Source organism: Barbus barbus, assembly GCF_936440315.1.
Source record: "Barbus barbus genome assembly, chromosome: 44".
Classification (NCBI taxonomy): domain Eukaryota; kingdom Metazoa; phylum Chordata; class Actinopteri; order Cypriniformes; family Cyprinidae; genus Barbus; species Barbus barbus.
Window position 1 is genome coordinate 2,097,797 of NC_136722.1, and position 21,043 is coordinate 2,118,839.

Here is a 21,043-nt window from a genome sequence, read left to right on the forward strand (position 1 = left end):
CAAGTCTGTTATGTAGTACAAGATAAAATGGACTGTAAAAAACAACAGTATAACTTTGCGTTCCAAAGAAGAAAATCATACAGCTACGAAATAACATTAAAGAAAATAAAATGTAAAAAAAATATTTTTTAGTCCCTTTAACCCACAGGTCACAATATTGGCTAATACATCTGTAATTATTGCCCTGTGCACATTATAATCTAATAATACACTGTCCAAAATTCCCATATTAAAAGCTGTTAGATGTTCTTCCTGGTAAAGGCTCTCGCAATCCCTCTCTTTGCCAAAAAAACATTTTTTGTCCCTGTTTCTTCTGCATATTTCACACGCGCAGCAACTGTTGTGACGGCAGCTATGGAAACTTTTCTGACCTGTCGAAAAACTCTAACCAGTAAATCAGAATTTAACTTAATTATGTAGTATGGTAGCAATATATATCACTGAGTGTCATTCAAAACAGGTTATAAGTCAAATAAATAAATAAAAAAAATTTATATAATTAATTTTAATTGCTTTATATTTTATATAATTTTAATGCTGTCATAAAGTACAACACTACAAGAACTAACCCTGCAATTGAGGGTTTGTAGTACAGATTGTCATATAACTGGGTAAGTAATTAATAAAATAATAGTATTTTTATTTATTGTGTGTTTTTATTATGGGAAGATCAGGTCGTTATATTTATTTGAGTAACATGCCTAGACGAATCGCCCACAATAAAACCAGGAATGTGCATTAATAAAATAAACAGGGTCAATTTTGATTTCATGTTGACTGCATGTGCAGACATCTACTGTAACAACAGAACTAAACTGGAGAAACACTGCCCCCATGAGGACACAGCGGGTATTACATAAACACACCCACTTCACAGTCATGGTAGTTTTTCCCAGTGGATTTAACATCTCCATTTTCTCTAGCGAAAAACTCCATATCCTAGCATTAGATGCCAAAACATATGAATCTTATTTAGTAAGTATTTATTAGCTCTTGTGTCTTTGGTGTGCGTGGATGTTTGTTTCTAAGTCCTCCTGCACTTCAGGGCGATTGGGAGAATCCAGCAGGGGGTCTAGGCCTGTCACCTCTGTTTTAGAGCACCCTTAGAGCCTGACCTCATTCTGCCTATCTTTTGTGTGTGTGTGTGTGAGTGTGTGAGTGTGTGTGTGTGTGTGCGTGTGTGTGTGTGTGTGTGTGTGTGTGTGTGTGAGTGTGTGTGTGTGTGTGTGTGTGTGTGTGTGTGTGAGTGTGTGTGTGTGTGTGTGTGTGTGTGGCTTCCACTCCTTCCAGACGAGCCGTTGCTAATAGGCTGTTTGGCATAGTGTTTTATTACCAGAGCACTATCAGAGCTGACAGCTGTCAGCTTAGACAAACTTCTCTGCCTGACTGTACGTGTCTGTGTGTGTGTTTCACCAGAATTCAGTGATTGCACCAAATGCCCCAGAGATAAAGACACTGGAGCTAGTGAGCAGATTTGGCATCATGAACCGTTCAGAAACTCTGCTGGAAAGAGCTGACAGCAGGAGAAATGTCAACTGGATGTCTGCGACACTTTAGAGGCTAATTCAAGTAGATTTTAACCTTGAAAACCAAAGTTTTTCTGATGTTTTGTTGTTTTAAGAGTTTGGTTCTTCTGGTATTGTGCCATATCAGGGATTTAAGTAAGGAACTTGTTTGTAAAGAACTTGCCAAATTAGTTGATTATCTGATCGTGCTCCTCCTGAACCTGGTTAATATAACATCATTTGTCACTGCTCATTTGAATAAAGTTAAACCTTTCTCAACCTTTGACACACCCTTCAGTCCGCTCATATTTCAGAGTTAATCTTAAAGGGATAGTTCAGCTTCAGTTGCTGGTCCCCATACTTGCATAATGTTGTTTTTTTCCATACTGTGGAAGTCCATATATGAGAAAATTACTTAAACTAACATTAAAATAAAAAATACAGATAATATATAAAATAAAAAAAATATATAAAATATAAGGTAATTCAAAATATTAATAAATAATATAATACTAATATAATGCTAAACACAGATATATCAATGATCAAAAATATACCATGATAACCGTTTTCACCTAAACTGAATAGGTAGTTAGTCAGTCGTTAGTGGTGTTCGATAAAGTTTGGCCAGAAACTATGATTCCATCATAAATTCTTGTATAACGGGAGTGAAATGTTAAAGCTCTACACCCAGACTCTGTTAAATAACAAGTCAAACAAGTGCAGCCCAGCAGAGAAACACTTAACACACCCTCAAGGTTAAAAAGTGAGACTGAATGCACATTTCATTCAGTCTTTGTCTGTTTCTTTCTGTCTTCTAGCACTTTGTCCTCACTTGTATCTCTATATTCTTCACAGTAGCCTTGAAACTGAAGTGAGAAGTGCTTTGAAAAGAAGAGACGGAGCGAAGGAAAGGGGTTGAAAGAGGGAGAGAGAGAGTAAGGTCATGTATCGACTCTGATTGTGAGGCGCCAGTCTCCGCATTGATCAGAGAGTGCGCTGTATTGACTAAATGACAAATGAGATGAACAAGCCTCTCCTCTGAAGACTCGACCCCTTTGAAGAGCTCTCCCAACACTCTCTCTGTGTGTGTGTGTGTGTGTGTGTGTGTGTTTATTCTGAATGCACTCCTCTTGCTCTCATGAGCACAGGCTAGATAGCCTAGCTTTCATTCCCACATACACACACACACTGGTCAGTTAGATGGAGGCAACAGTTAGCAGTCCATTTAGAAGCTGTCAGATTTACCTGGCAGTATCTGATGCTCTGTTGCCACGGTGATGGATCTTGCGTTCGCTCTGTGCAACCAAACAGAAATCTAATGTAGATGTCTGAACACTATGATCATGCATGTCAGTAATAACCTCAGACTACAGAACAAAGCCCCCGGTGAGTTCATACTGCCATCTAGTGACTGCTTAATATTTGTCCATGCATTAAATGGGGATAGTCTTCCATAAAATATAAAATTATGTCATCATGTATTCTCTCATGTCGTTGCAAATCTGTATGACTTTTACTTTTTTGAACATGGAAGCTTTTATTTTCCATTTAATGAAAGCGGATGGGGACTGGAGTGGTCCAGCTCTAAAAATGGTAACAGAAAGTAGTTCGTATGACTATATTTCAAGTTGTTTTAAACCATATAATACTGTAGAAATAGTGAAACAGACAAATTATGGCACTTTTTAGGTAGGTAGTTTTTTTTTTTTGGAGTCTAACAGCTCCAGTCCCCATCCACTTTCATTGTGTGGGGAAAACAGCAGCTTTGACATTCAACTAAGATTTTTGTTCCATGTTCTTTGTGTGAAGAAAGTCATTTGGTTTGGGGGGGAATAAATAAAATAAGATGTTTAGCAAAACGCCAATTTTATATTAAATATATATATATTATATATGTGTGTGTGTGTGTGTGCATTATGATTAAAATATTGATAATTTTATTATATTATATTATTAGCAATTATATTATTATAATAACAATGCATGAAATAAACATGCAAAATTAGTTTATTTACTTGTAAACATTTATTACTATTTTGTTTATTTACACTTACATCTTATTTTTACTTGCATCTAAATAATTTTATATATAACTAATAACAATGCATGGGGGGGGATGCTAATTGAGTTTATTACTATTAATACTGTCATATTTATTTATACTTACACTTTTTATTTCTTCTTGAATATAAATATTACATATAATTGATTAAAATAAATATAAATTAGTCAATAAATTATAAAAAGTACATTAATATTTCATTTTTATGCAGTACATTTATATTATAAATAGTTAAAAAGGTTTAAATACATCAATGTCATTTACATAATACAGAAATGATTGAACAAAGAAACTAGTTTAGATTTCTTATATACAGTATTAAACATACAGAAATGAGTTTATATTTTTGTGCATACGTTACACATTTTCATGAAGGTTTCTAACCACTAGAGGTCAGCACTTCCATTTCTAAATCACAAGCGAGACTATAAGTGCATCACATGCTACCAACTACAGAGACTAGGAGACAGAAAACTTCTCATCTGATGTATTTCACTTAGGGTCCAGATTTGTGAGAAATAACCATTCGACACAGTTTCCCCTTGAATGTATCTGATAGCGATGCCCTTTCACAGCATGAGAGATTATGCATGTATGTTTGTGTGTGGCATCTATAGTTATTATACAGGGGGACATGTTTTATAGCCCGGATCATGCCTCTATTCATCCTCAACAAAACACATCACATGAAGCAGCTCTCTCTAATCACCAAGACAACACATAATGGCCACTTCACAAAGCAATCCGGTGAGAAATCCAATCTTACCCACTCCAGCCACAGATAAAGCGTGTCTGTGTCCCTGTCATAAAACGCTTCATTACCTTCCAAGAACACACGAGTGGAAGACCAGACAGACAGACAGACAGACAGGTGATTATACAGCATGACCAGCATCAAGTTATAAAAGAGAAGAAAAAAAGTCACCTGCCAAAATCATGTGGATGAGAAAGTTCCAGCACAGCTCTGCCCTAAACAAGCTGCCGGATATGAAGCAGCGGTAACACTTCAGAATAACTACACAGGAGCAAGTCACTAATGCACCATTAACATTGTAGTAACTACTATTACCTAACAAGAAACTCTGATTATTAATTTAGTGAGTAATAGCGCTCAGTTGAAACTGGTAGTTCACTATTAGCTAACCAATAACTACTATTTTTTTAATATATCCTGGAGAACTACTTAGAACTACTGTATATAGGTTTATAATTAATGTGAATTAAGCATAATGTATAATTAATTCTAAAATGAAGATGACGGTAACCCACTAGTAATGACTGAAGAATGATCAAATTCTTCTGAAGAAACTACTAATTACTAGGATCTAAAGTGAAAAGCATCATAACTCCCTAATATTGACTGACGTCATTGTAAGCTTTTGGGATATATGTAAGGTTTTGGATAATAATGACTCAAGTGTTACTACATCCTTCTGAAGAAATGACTAATTATTTGGATCAATATTCTAAAGTGAAGATCACGGTAACCCACTAGTGATGATTTACAGTAAGAGATACCAAATCTAGCAAAATTAATTACTAAACAAAACCTTACAAAAACCTTAAAAGTTTACAATCACTTCAATAATTATTAGTAATTACTTATCAAGATCTTCACTTTAGAATACTGATACAAATAATTAGTAATTCCTTCTGCAGAATTTAGTAATACTTGAGTCATTACTAGTGGGCAACCATGACCTTTACTTTAGAATTAATTATACATTATGTATTATTCATATTAATTATGAACCTGTATACAGTAGTTCTTAGGGAGGTATGAAAAAATAATATTTACTGATTAGCTAATAGTGAACTACCACATTTGACTAAACACTATTACTTACTAATTCATTAATCAGAGTTTCTTGTTAGTTACTAGAGTGCTAATATTGCATTACTCATGTGTTCTTGTGCAGTTATTCATTAATGATGGAACAGTATTCTAAAGTGTTACCAAAGTAGCGTATAATTCATATCTGTAGCAAAAACAAAAAGTGTCCAAGTTTATTGCTTAAAAATAAAGGTAACTGTGACTTTATATCTCACCAATCTGACTTTTTTCCTCACAATTCAGAGAAGAAAAAAAAAACTACTTTTGGACTGTTTTTCCCTTCAAAATTGTAAAAACTCACAATTATATGAAAAAAGTCAAAACTGTCAAATGTTAACTCAGAGATTAATTTTGAGAAAAAGTCGCAATTATCTTTCTTTTTTTAAACTTTTTTTTTTTTTAAGAAACCAAAAAAAAAGAATTTAAGAGTTTATTTATTTATTTATGTATTTTTATTCCATGGTGAGGAGAAAAAAACATGTAATTCAGAATTCTGAGGGGAAAAAAGCAAGAATTGCGAGATTCTGACATTCTGACATTTTATTCTTGCCATTCCAAGTTTCTTTTTAATTCTCAGAATGCAAGTTTATGTCTTGAATATCTTGAAGTTCACTCAGAATTACAGGAAGAAAAAAAATGTTTTTTTTTGTAAACTCTGGAGGGGGAAAAAAGTCTGAATTGTGAGATATGAACTCAAAACTGCAAGATCTATGCGGGAGAAATGTTTTTGTTTTTTAGGTTTTTATCTCGCAATTCTGACTTAAGTTTATAAAAAAATGTCAGAATATTTCCTTATATGTTTTTTATTCTGTGGTGGAAATAGGCTTCCATACAAAAGTAACCCTAAATATGAACAGTAATAATAGAGACGCTTCCCTTCAAATGTGCAGAAGGAGCATGTGTGTGTCGTCTGGCTCACAGATCCCAGGAAAGCAAGGCCAGACGCCCATGTTTGAAGCACTGTGACTCATCTCGGGTGATAAATCACAGCAAATTTATGACACCGGACTGGCACACAGCCACACTTTACCCCCCCCACACACAGAGACACACACACACACATATAGCAGTGTTATGAGGAGCTGAATTATGACAGGGAATTATTATCCTCATTATAATCATCATGACTGATAATCATCCCTCTCAGAAAATAACTGACAGATACTGGATTTTCATTAAAAGCCAGACATCTAAATTCATCTTGAATGGAAGATGTTGAGAAAGTTGAAGCTTTAAAAGTATTATTACCATTGTGCAGCGACGGTATCCGACTGCAGTGCTATATACTATGATGCTCTGAGGTTCTGCAAATAATTATTTTTAGAAATCAATGCTTTTATTTAGCAATGATGCATTAAATTGATTAAAAGTGACAAAAACATTTATAATGTAAAAAATATTTATATTTCAAACAAATGCAGGGTTTTTTTTTACTTTCTATTCATCAAAGAATCCGGAAAAAAAAATTAAATGTGTCATAGTTTCCACAAAATTGTGAAGCAGTGCAACTGTGTTCATCATTGATAATAATCAGAAATGTTTGTTGAGCAGTAAATCATATATTATTCGTATATATATTATAATTATATATATTATAATAATATTATTATAATTTCTGAAGATCATGTGACACTGAAGACTGCAGTAATGATGCTGAAAATACAGCTGCAGATCACAGAAATAAATGACATTTTAACAGATATTCACATAGAAAACAATTATTTTAGATTGTAATAATATTTCACAATATTATAGTTTTATTGTATTCTTGATCGAATAAATGCAGCCTTGCTGAGCAGAAGAAACATTTACAAAAAGAACAGAATATATAAAAAAGATAAGCATATAAATTAAGCTTCAAAATTACCTTAATTATTAAAAAATGAATTCATCTCGACTCTTTATTTTAAAATATACGGGATTGCAAATGGTGCTACACTCTTAAAAAGAACCAAAGTCTCTATCTCAGGATGGTCAAAAGACTAACAGTTCCCATCAGCCTCACAGGTTACATTAGTGCAGTGCAGCTCTGACCCATTCAATGACATTCAGTCCAGCTGAGGGTTTCCTGATAAATCACAGAGCGCTGCCCTGCTAAACCTCTCATTCATCTGAGCTCAGAGAGCCGCTTGATTGATTTAACACAATTACAGCAGCGATGAGCAGTGAGAAACCAGCCTGCCGGAGAACATCAGAAAGTTTCTGTTTCAAGATGAACGGAGTTACAAAGTCATGATGAACAAAAACATGTTCATGTGTCATGTGACAGACTGCTAATACACACTTAGCATGGATTTTTCAGTACAGCATACTTTGCACAACCATGCAAGCACAAATTGTAATGCTTGACCAATGAACTGCAAGTGTGCAGTCTCGTTGTGCATATTTAACATACTTAAAGGAATAGATTACCCAAAAATGAAAATTAGCTGAAAATGTACTCACCCCCTCAGCCAATCCAAGATTAGGATGAGTGTGTTTCTTCATCAGGTTTGGAGAAATGTGTCTCTGCATCAGTGTCTCAGCAATGGATGCTCTGCAGTGAATGGGTGCCGTCAGAATGAGAGTCCAAACAGCTGATAAAAACATCACAATAATCCACACCACTCCAGTCCATCAGTTAATGTATTAAGCAAAAATCTGTTTGTAAGAAACAAATCCATTATAAAGACGTTTAAGCTTCACACAGTTGCTTCCAGCTAAAACAAGAGTCCATAATAATGCTTCGTCCAGTGAAAATCCTGAAATATGCACAGATCAAGCACCACTTACACGCGGAAACATGCACCTTTTCACTTCAAAAGACATTGATTGATGGATTAGGCCTACTTGTTGATTATTGTGATGTTTTTATCAGCTGTTTGGACTCTCATTCTGACGGCACCCATTCACTGCAGAGGCTCTTGTGATGAACAAGTGATGGAATGACACATTTCTCAACTCATCTACATCTTGGATAGCCTGAGGGTGAGGACATTTTCAGCAAATTGTCTTTTTTGGGTGAACTATTCCTTTAATTATGACAGAACACAAAATCCCACCAATGACAGAAGTTTTTGCATCAGTGCATTTGCATAGTTTCAGGCCTTAAAGACAAACTGTAAATTGAACAATGAAAATGCATCAGAAAGCATGAAACAATAATGTGTTTGTGATTGTGTGCGGATGTGTTTTGGACGCTTCTTCAAAGAACAAGAACACAATGCATTATTCAGCTGAACATTTGAAAGGTTTCAAGTATAAATTTTCAGCACGTCCTGACACATATTTGATCCGGTTTGTGTGACGGTGAAGAGCAGGGGATGGTGTTGAGAGATGGCTACAGGAAATGAACACACATGCAAGAACAGAGGGTCCTTTAAAATGGAGGCATAACCAGTCAAACTAGCTACTAGCTAGAGAACTAGAAAAACTGGATATTAGTAATCAGCAAACAGCATGCACTGCTACACACACACACCAAAGAGAGATCAAAAAGAGCCATATGAGTTTATCAATATGAATCAAATAAATACAGGAGGAATTCATACAGCATTTTTTACAATTATTTATTTAGTATTTTATTGATTTATTTTTATTGTTATTTTTGTTGTTAGATTCTTGTTGGTGCATCATGATTTATGACTTTTCAAGTTCATTTCAACAATTCTGATTCCTTAAGAGTTTCATCATGACTCTCTCTCCTCTCCACCTGTATCTGGTGTGTGGTGAGCGCACTGGTGCCGTTGTGCTGTGGCTGCCGTCGCATCATCCAGGTGGATGCTGCACACTGGTGGTGGTTGAGGAGAGACCCCCACATGACTGTAAAGCGCTTTGGGTGTACAGCGATACACAATAAAGCGCTATATAAATGCATCATTCATTCATTCATTCATTCATTAGCGATTATATTTATTTTCAGGAAGATATATTTTGGGAAAAATACTCACCAAGGCTGTATTTATTTGATCAAAAATGCATTAAAAACAAAAACAAAAAAATCTTAAATATTATAATTTAATATACTTGATTTCTAGTTAATTTTAAACCGTAATTTATTTCTGTGATGCGCAGCTGTATTTTCAGCATCATTACTCCAGTCTTCAGTGTCACATGATCTTCAGAAATCATTCTAATATGTGTCCCTGCAGCACAAAAGCAGTCATGAGTAGCACAGGTATATTTGTAGCAATAGCCAACAATACACTGTATGGCTCAAAATTATACATTTTTCTTTTATGACAAAAATCATTAGGATATTAAGTAAAGATCATGTTCCATGAAGATATTTTGTACATTTCCTACCGTAAATATACCAAAACTTAATTTTTGATTAGTAATATGCATTGCTAAGAACTTCATTTGAACAACTTTAAAGGAGATTTTCTCAATATTTAGATTTTTTTGCTCCCTCAGATTCCAGATTTTCAAATAGTTGTATCTCAGACAAATATTGTCCTATCATAACAAACCATACATCTATGGAGAGATTATTTATTCAGCTGTCAGAAATGTTGGTGGGGTGGTTTAATTATGTATTTCTACATTTATTTATTTATTTCTGCATTCATGTATTTATTTATTTATACTTAAGTCATTTCTCGTCCTCCATACTAACCAGCATAAACTAAGCCAGAAATTAATGCTGGTCTTTCAGCAGCCCTATATATAATAACTACACTATATTCATCATGGTAATTCACATCTGACGTCCAAGGCCAGAGCATGAGCAGGCAGGAATGCGGGCAGACAGTCTGGAGGGGCTTACGGTGACATGATGACACCTGGTAAAACATTCACCCATCCAGAACCAGCCACTAACCGAAGGCCCTGCAGGATGAATGAGCGAGCGGCAGCCCGTCGAGTCCATAAACACACAGACTTCCTAAAGCGAGCCGCAGCAGCGCACACATATTTCACAGGCTCTAAACAGCCTCTCAGGGCTTAAGCAGCTTCCATGAGGATTGCATAAATCTATTTCCACATGAAGACGACAGACTGGGACGTCCTGAGACAAGCACTGCAACTTAGGGCACTGAACCCTGACGTCAAACTGACTTTAAACTAGAAATGATTACCAATAAGCTCATGTTATGGCCAAAAAAGGATAAATGGCTGACATTAAAATTCACTATTTTGTTTACAGTAAATAAATTAGAAACACTAAAATTGCTGAAGAAAACATTTTAATGAACTGTTTAAAATGTGAATGTTTTATCCCTGTAATGCTTGACAATGTCTAAGCCCTCTAGGCTGAACGATCAGCATGATCAAAATTGCTGTTAAAGCGATTTCACTCAATCTACTACATGCCCTCTGTTGTCTAGCTGATAGTTATACTGTTCTAGCAAGTAAAAGACCTTTTAGTGTAATCGTACCTCATGCTTAGCTGCATTTTTGTAATGAAATCTGAGATTCGTATAAAGTAAACATGAGAATAACTTTGATATTGTTAGTATAACATTTCAAGATAAACACTTAATAGACTGAAGCAACTTAGGTTTACTTGATTATCCAGACATCATAATATGAATATTAAATATGATCATCAGGCTTTTGAGGAGCATTTATTTGTTCATCTTTCAATCATCACTGTATTATACTGCAATATATGCTTGAACTATAATGCATTTGAATATCACCTTACTAAGGCATATTATTGGGAGACAGAGTGATAAATGATATTTATATAATTTTATGCAAGTAGTCCACAATCTCATTGATTTACATTACAAACTATCAGAATGATCATCTTACTTTATTGTCCATATAAACATCAGCATCTGCACCAAATTTCATAATTTAGCTGTTTTTCTTCCATATTCTCACTATACAGCATATTTATATTAAATATGATATTCAAATATATTAAACAAAAATAACATATGCACTTTTTTTTAGATTTTGTCTAAAGGTTCAATAAACTGTTCCATTAATTAATTAATTAATTTAATTTTTTTTTTTTTCAGAATATAATTTCATATATCAGGCTTTACAGGGTTAATAATACATTTAATTGAGCATCTAAGTGCCTAAAGCAGCCGTAACACATTCAAATAAAAAACTAAGAGCACTATACTCTGTATTTGTTTTAGCATCATATTACCAGAAATGGGATCATTTTGGCTGCAAAACTACCAAAAAAATGACTCCAGAAGCCTCAATAGCGTATTTGAAAGAAAATCTAGTTCCTATATTATTTTTCTATACATCGACTCACTGGGGTCTCTAACCTGGAATATCCCCTTTAACACAGAAGAACATAAAAAAGCCTTATTGTTCACTCAACCACACAAAGACAAATAACTACACCGAGCCTGAACATCTGACATAAACACACAAAGACGCAAAGCTACTTAATCTAAGTACACCGTATGCATAGCAGAAATAATATTCAAATCTAATCCTCAGAAATGCATGACAGCAAGAGCACGGCACGCTGTGAAACCTCAGAGGACCCAAAAGCAGTGAATGGAAAAATCTAGACGGGTACAGGAGAGGAAATCAGTGAGAAATAGAGATAAAAAACAACAACAAAGGAGATGATGCAAGATTAACAATATGGAAGAATAAATGCACGTATCAGTGAAATGTTGTCTGCAGAATCAAAAAAATGCTTACAAAGCCGGGCGGATGAAAGTGTGGAGAGGATGTGGAGGGTGTGAAGAGGGAGGAAGGTGTTACGTGGCTCTCGGAGGAATCGCACACAGCAGGGCCACAGATGCAGACGTCTGACTGATTGACTCCTGATGTTTCCATGGCACCCGCGAATAAAAAGCTCAGCACTCCCAAGATGAGCAGCAGCTCTCAAGACACACAAACCTGTACGCTTTCCTGACTCAACAACTGCAGAGCAGCAGCCGAGCATTTACCCAAAGAAAGAACAACACAGCGCAACGGATTCTGATTTCTGTCTGCAAACATATAGCGGTCATGACATTTTGGATGCAAAATTCATAGTTTTATCATAGAACATGTGTAAAATAAAAAAAATACAATAAAATTAAACATAATATACCATTTTATAAATATACATATACATGCATAAAAAAACATTACATATGTGACCCTGGAGCACAAAAGCAGTCATCAGTAGCACAGGATGATTTTTCTTTTATGCCAAAAATCATTAGGATATTAAGTAAAGATCATGTTCCATGAAGATATTTTGTATATTTCCTACCGTAAATATATCAAAACTTAATTTTTGAGTAGTAATATGCATGGCTAAGAATTTCATTTGAACAACTTTAAAGGTGATTTTCTCAATATTTAGATTTTTTTGCACCCTCAGATTCCAGATTTTCAAATATCTCAGCCAAATATTATCCTATCCTAACAAACCATACATCAATGGAAAGATTATTTATTCAGCTTTATGATGATGTAGAAATCTCAATTTAAAAAAAATGACCCTAATGACTGGTTTTGTGGTCCAGGGTCACATATATGTATTTTTGGATGAAAAATACACTAAGAATTGTAATATTGTGAAATATTATTACAATTTAAAATAACTGCTTTCTATATAGATATATGTTAAAATGTAACTTATTTCTGTGATCAAATCTGTATTTTCAGCATCATTACTCCAGTGTCACATGATCTTCAGAAATCATTCTAATATACTGATTTACTGCTCAACAAACATTTCTGATTATTAACATGTTTAGAACAGTTATGCTGCTTCATAATATTGTATAATTTAGGATATTTTGATAAATGGATAGTTCAAAGGCAGCATTTGTTCGAAATAAAAACATTTTTGTAACATTTGTCACTTTTGATCAATTTAATGCATCATTGCATTCATTTTATTGTCCACTCTTCTATATACCATGTCAATTACATGATATATGAACATGCTAATCATTCAGTACCATAGTATCATCGTTTGACACCACCACTGTAAGACTAGACCATATGGGGTGATGTATTCAGCATTGTATAAAAGTTATTTTTCTCCTAACAATATCCTCTACTCTCAAAGTCAAACAGCTACTTACAAAGCTAATGCTAATTAGCTTCATAATATGGATTGGACCGAGCAGACGCAGTGCAAGTGCAGCCAGACCGTGCCGTTTACTAATTGAGCTAACATGGATTAGCAACTGCGGTCATGCCGAGAGGATGATTATAAACCACCAGGAACAAAAGCGGCTCTAGCCAGAGAGATGTCACCAGAGCCCGGCAGGAACGGACGGCTAATTAGCTTGCTGGCTAAACACAATTTATCAGGGCTTGATAACATTAGCAGCAACACTAATGAACAAACTACAGCTATAAACACACCAGAGGGACAAATCTCTTAAGTGGAACTGAGATTATTCACCGTGAGAGTCAGGGTCACACAAGAGCAATGACTCCAGCAGAGGTAAACTTCCCACATTCCACTGCCCTGACGAATGCACCTCTTATTTCTTCTAGCTAACTACCGAGTTAATGGACATTGAATGGCTTTTCTGGGGTAAATATATATATTTACATGGTGTATTGTTTACAAGCTGTTTTACTGACATCTTTATGCATTTGAAACGCATTCTTTCATGACACATTAAAGAACATCAAAAATGCATTTATAATATTGAATGAATTTGAGAATATCAAAAGTAAGAAAGCACAACGGCTATTGCAACTATTGGATAAGAGGCGCACTAATGCTTAGTGAAGGTTTGAAAACAGCATAGACTAAAAAAGATCTTGGTTCATCAAAATGAGGATTGATTGAAATCATTCAATGATTTCAGCAAAACTCAAATTAATTTCCAGTCAAATAGTTTTGGTTGTTGTCATTTCAATGCATCACTAGTAAACTTTAACTACAATAGCAGACTCAACATTCCTGGCCATTCCCAAGCTTCGTGAAATCGATACACATCCAGATGTGATAACCACTATAACAAAGTCAGAAAAACAGAGGCCCAACAGCGAGGTGCATAACACTCTTCCTCTGTCATCCTCCCTCGGCTAAACGGATCTGGAATTAACGTGGAATACCTTTATATCTACCTTCATCATGAACACTCACTCTTGTTATTTAAAATAATTGTTGATTTTGTGTTCTGGGGGGATTTTGATGTCAAAACGTAAACAGACATGAGCAAGACACATTCAATAAGCCACCAAAATACCAGTTATGCACCTGTCAAGTCAAATCGGGCTTATAGACAAAAATATACTTGCGCAAACTCAAAAAGCACATGCAATTATATAAGAAATAAAAAGAAAAGAAAATAAAAGAAAAGTCTAAATATCTTTATGGTTTAGGCATTGTTTTCGGTTTATTCATCACACTAGAAATGAAAGTTCAGGTTGAGCACATTAGAGATCAGCGTCTCCACTAAAAAGTAGCCTAATTATTAATGCACACTTATGACATACCCTGTCTTTGTCGTCGGCCACATCACACAGCACGTCATCCAGGTCCAAAATGCCTCCGTCTCCATGTTCTAACCGATTCACCTGTATCCAGTAGCCTGGGTCCTAAGAGAGAAGTGGCCGGCAGAGTTACAATGAGGCAATTTGTGTCACATTTTGACAAACAGACATTCAAATGTAGATCACTACCTAAAAGTATCCATAACATCTTGTCTAGTAAAAAAGATGAAAGTAAAGAAACTGTCAGGGTTCCTGTCAAGACTGAGAAATATTTAGTACAGTATTGAATGAAATACAGGGCTTATTTAACTAAGTATCAATACAAATATAAAGATATACAGCCATCAATCTCACACTGCTACTGTCTGAGCATCCAAATAACATCAACAGGCAGTATTTGTATTATTTCTCTGTACTTGACTGTGTGTCCTGACTGAACTCGGCTCTTCTGAACCGCTGTAATCTCATAACTGGGCACAGCTGAGCAACCCACAGTCAGCTTGGCATCCACAGACCCTGGCAGAGCTTCAAAGCACTCATGACGAAGATGAAAATGGGGAAAATTGGGGTCGCACACTGATGGAATGCAAATCTCTGCCGACCACGTCTCTGCCAGTCTATGTAGGCCATTTGACCAGAGTAATGAGTGATTTCCAGCTTTATGTGCCTATCTATCTGTCTACAGTATCTCTTTTTTCATACATAATCTGATGCATGTCCAAATAAAACTGGATATTCTGCCAGAAAAAAAAATAATAATTTTTGGCACTACACGATTTAATCCATAGAGAACTAACTGGATCAAGGAGAGTCTCTATAGTATACATCAAATGTTTGAAGGGGTTCCTAGTGATATCAGGCAAGAAGAAAAGACATGTTAGATGCAGAGCACGATAGGAAATTTTGATAATCAATTACAAAGACTTGGAACTACTAACTTCTTGTACAGATGCATAGATAAATGGTGCACAATAAGATCAGGAACATTTATTAAGAAAGCAAATAAATAGGTATTTTTAATGTAAAATTCATTTCGAAATAGTGAAAACGAGCATGCACAATCAAATATCTAACAGCAGCCAATATTGCTAAATTAAGAAAAAAAAGCTTCAATATCGATAATTAACCAATATGTACCAAAAAACTGTGCATCCCTGATGTTATTTCCCCCCTTTCTAGTATTTCTCCTAAAGAACGATAAGGATAAATGTAAAAATTCAGCATTTAAAAAATATATATATTATAGCAATATTTAAAAACTGAAAGAAAATTTCATACACAAAAAACATCTGCTAAATTTAAATGAGAACTCATTCATGGAACATTATTTGAAACAAATGTCAACAAGTTCATCCAACTTTTAACAGAGTTAATCTGGAAGACATTTTCTGGCCACAAACCCAGAACAAGATTCAGCAAATATTTAACAAATTTGCTGCCGAGACGACATGCGCCGCTGGACAGCGTTTCATACTCCCACATTCACCAGGGTCGTTAAAACCCCAGCGACTAACATGCGGATCAATGGACCTGATAATCACCAAAAGATGGATGGAAATGGAGATGAAATGAGAGGGAAAGGCGTAATTGTCCAGTGCGGAGGGACGTCTGGGTATAATTATTGATGAAGGAGGGTTTGCAGGGATAGACCAGGCCTCACACGCTTGATTTAAGAACAGAACTGTGTGCAAAGAGAAAAGAAGACATTGTCCCTCTCCAGTGCGAGGGAGGGATGTTGAAGATAAAGGATGCAAATGAAAGCATGAAGGGCAAAGGGAAAATAACTGAAGCAGGAGAGAGACAGAGACGACACATCTGGCCTTAGCTGCAGGACAGTGAAGTGTGTCATGATCACACACAAACCTGCCAACTTAAAACATGCTGATGACTGTCAATACACTATCAATACTACACAAGAACATTACAGCAGTGTTGGATATAATGCATTTAAGTTATGCTTTAATGGGTTGCAAAAAAGAAGTTACAAGTAACACTTTTTGTAACTCAACTGGTAGAGCGTGGCACCACCAAGGCCAATGACATGGGTTCAAATTCTGGAAAACACACATGCTAATAATACAGTACTTACACATTTAAGTTGCTTTAGAAGATTCTGTTAGTTGAACAAATGTGTTTTGAGGTAATGTGTTACAGTTAGCATATATCTATTATCAGCCGCTCGTGTCAAAAGAGGAGGTTGGTGTGTCTGAGACGTGATGATGATGAAGAAAACATTACAGAATGATGTCAGATTTCAGTAGAAAGGGATCCTAATGCATTTAGGTAATGTGTTACAACAGAGGGAGGTTACAAGTAACACTATTGTCATTTAGTTAACTGGTAGACATGGGTACAGATCCCTGGACACTCATGCTGATAAAATGCACACCTTAAAGTCAATTTAGGTGTGCAATTTAGATAATAGTTTCTGCCAAATGAATAAATGTAACAGTGTTTTTTGAGCTAATGTGTTACAGCTAGCATGCATTTATTACCAATCACTCATGGCAAAAGAGTAGGTTACAATACCAGAGACATGATGATGGATGCAGAAAACATTTCAGGGTGGTGTGAGACCAAAGTAGAAAGGGACGTCAATGCATTTAAGTAATCTGTTACAAGGAGGGGGTTACAAGTAACAATTTTATTTAGTTTTACATAGATTTACTGTTAAAGCATGGCACAACCAATACCAGTGATATTGGTTCAAATCCTGGGAAACACACATGCTGATAAAACGTACTATAAGTCATTTTGGATAGAAGTGTCTGCCAAATAAATAAATATTACATGTTTTATTTTTAAGTAATGAGTTACAGTTAGCATGCATCTATTATTAGCCGCTCATGTATCCCAAGAGGAGGATGGCGCGCCAGAGATGTGAAGGTGGATGGAGATAACATTCCAGAATGATGTGTGATCAGAGTAGACAGGGACACCAATGCATTTAAGTAACTTTGTAACTTGTTACAATAAAGGGGTTACAAGTAACACTATTGTTTGTAGCTCATGTAACTCAACTAGTAGACGTGGCACCACCAACACGGCTTCAATTCTCAGGAAAAACACACGCTGATAAAACATACATTTGAATGCATGAATGACAATATCATGTTTCCTTTAAAAGTAATGCATTACAATTAGCATGCATTACTTTCATTTACTTTCAATTAATTTACTGACACTTGTGGTCCAAAATTAACAATTGACAACCATCAAACTAGAGTAAAACATACTAAGTCTCATTAAAACAATGAATTTCTTGGCATATGTATTTTTTTTTAATAATTCTAATACAGAAAGAAGTGAAGCAGGTTTGTTAAAATATTATAAACATCTAAAAAACTACCAAGCCATGTGGTTTGTGCAGAAACATGCTGTGGGGAATAAAAGAGAGGGAGATGTAGATACTCATAATGACTGGTGGTCAAGAGCTTTTTATGACAAGACAAAGAGCGTAAAATGTCATTACATGTTTCTCTTTCTCTTGGACACTGTTGTTTAACCACTCTTGCCAAAATTAACACCACCAAAAGGAAAATATGAGGAGCAAAAGAACAATGGGTCTGAAATCTCCACGTTTCAGTGACAGGTGAAGCTAGTGTAAGAAATATGATAAAGAGATATGATGATCTGCGAGCCACGCTTAAAGCTCCATTCTGAGAATGCAAACGTAATAATTATTAATATAACACTTATATAAGTAACATTCCTCTTCACTGACACACACTGATTTCTTTGTCCACTGTAAACGCATCTATTATCAGCCGCTCACGTGTCCCAAGAGGAGGTCAGAGACGTGAAGATGGATGGAGATAACATTCCAGGATGGTGTGAGATCAGAGCAGACAGGCACGCCTTTGTCAGCACATCATTTATAACTCGATGAAGCAATACAGCCAGGTCTGAATCACAACAGCGAACAAATCCAGACTTCAACTAAACCAACTAAGAGCAGCTCGGACCTCATCCATCTCCATTCAAGGGGAGGAAAGAGTGAATCAAAAAACGAAAAAGAACCAATGTCCACAACCAGCTGCAGAGCTTGTTCAAATATTGCTCTTTTCATAAGCGCCGTCCCAATGATTTCATTTTTTATTTCAGGTGCAGATGAGCTTTAAGCAATCGTAAGTTCTGAAGATACCCACAGACAGCCGCAGCATTCTCGAACCTTTTCACCAAGGAAGTGAATGACACAATAGAGATGAACGCTCAATGAAAGCATTTTGCCTCAACAAAGCACAGGACTTTACAAATCATTCCAGAACCAAACCACAAGCTTTATCTTTGCACAATCAGGGCGATTGGGCAACATGTCATGACACTATCGATGGCTGTAAAGCACCTACTGTATCAAAGACCTATTGTGAGGAGCACACCCGAGGCAAGAGCCATGCAAGAGAGACGCTTTATCCCGGGGAAACGTGTAAATATAGCCTGCTAGTAAAATATACCTTTTTTTCAAAACTGCATGTTTGATGAGCTGGGAAAATGTAATAAATATCTACAGTGGGGTTCAAAAGTCTTTTTTTTCCCATGTTAAAATTAACAAAGTAATTAAAAGAAACAAATAGCCTATTTAAAAAAAAAAAAAAAACATAGAAATTTAAATAAATATTTCAGAAATATATTTTTAAATTTTGACCAAAAAATAAATATTTCATTTTCATTTTTTTAATTCAGCAATTTGTCATTTGTAATGAAAAAAAACATAAAAAAAACAACAATGGCAAATAAACACATTATCATGATCTCACGTAGCCCACTTTATATCTTGAGTAAAAGTAAATGTGCATCAACAAGTACTTTGTTTTCCTGATTAGTCACATTACATCATTTTCTCCAGGAGCATTGATCTTGATCTTTACTACACAAGACATCTGTAAACTGATTGAGTACAAGATGACACTTGTTCTTATTCTTTGAGAAAGACAAGCACGCTATTTGTGCACCTGATCTGTTATTGTTCACAGGCATCCATCATTATTATGTAATCGTATTTATGACGAAAAAATAGTTGAAAATGAACATGCACATCAAAACTATTCTATGCATATTGGTATTTTCTGTAAATTCTCCCAAGGAAATAAGATTTATTTATTTATTGTTTGCTTGTTTGTTTGTTTGTGGGGGGTGGAGGGTATAAATCTTGTTTCCGCCACAGAATAAAAAAAATAATAATAATTGCAATTATTATTTTTTTTTTCATAATTCAGACTTTTCCTCTCGCAATTCCAGCTGCAAGAAATAAAGTCTGAATTTCGAGATAAAAAGTCAGAATTACCTTTTTTATTTTTCATTCAGTGGCTTCCGCCACAATCTTCCATAGAAAACGGCATGAATAAAATTCAAAGTAGTGTTGTTTTTGGCAGCCTGTTTTAATTTTAGATTTAGTCTAGTCTTTGTGTGAAGCTGTCATTTTAGTTTTTATTAGTTTTTGTCACTCTTCTAGTCAAGTTTCAGTCAACTAAAAGTCAGAGCATTTTAGTCTTATTTTAGTCAGAATTATCCATGACTATTTTTGTCTAGTTTTAGTCCATGACAATTGCATTTTAGTCTCTTTTTAGTAATTCCATTTAACCCAGTCAATATAGTATAAGTACTTAGTAGCAGTGGCATACCGTGGGGTTTTAGTCAGGGCCTTCAGTAAGCAACTGGAAACTACATGTACACATCTTACACATCTCTGTTACAGCTAACGCAGCTATATGCATATAATGCACATATTATGCCACACACAGACTCTCAACAAACAATGATGGCTGATCAACTATTTTAATAGTAGGCTAGATTGGGGTGGGTTAAATGCAGAGTTAATTTCCCTACATGGTCAGTAAAAGTAATCCACCAATACATGGGTCACTATGCACATTCATGTCACTCTAAAATGACGACGTGCCCAAAGCAGCAAAACTGTACAAATCCTGGACATCCACACACCACACCACAGTATTATCAACGCACCACATACACCTCCATAACAATGTGCATGATACAATACTCATCAAATAATAAAGTCCATGGGTCTGTCCTTCCATGCCCCTTTACTTGTATTTAAAAGTAAACACAGCCAACAAAATAACTTGTGCTCGGTGCTAGCTGTTAGCCACTGATAGCACTCATAGTTGCAATCATTGAAATGGCGCATAAAACCTTTGCTGGCCTTTGTTAGCGAATTCACTTTGGGTGTAGGTCTTCCTTTCTCAGTTATTCTCTTTTGTCTGCAAAAGAGCGCCTTGAAAAAGTCGATTTTAGTAGATCGGCAACCAGATCTGGTGTAGG

General features: G+C 35.4%; 1 protein-coding gene across 3 annotated transcripts in view; it reads right to left on the bottom strand.

Moving 5' to 3' along the window:
* The window catches only part of LOC306863618 (partitioning defective 3 homolog), a 463,239-nt gene that overhangs the window by 395,693 nt on the left and 46,503 nt on the right, over window positions 1-21,043 (bottom strand). For all 3 annotated transcript variants that reach the window (XM_079407066.1, XM_079407065.1, XM_079407067.1), the window contains exon 2: window positions 14,765-14,866. In XM_079407066.1, coding sequence (XP_079263192.1) covers window positions 14,765-14,866 — 102 coding nt within the window. The remainder of the gene's footprint in view (window positions 1-14,764; window positions 14,867-21,043) is intronic.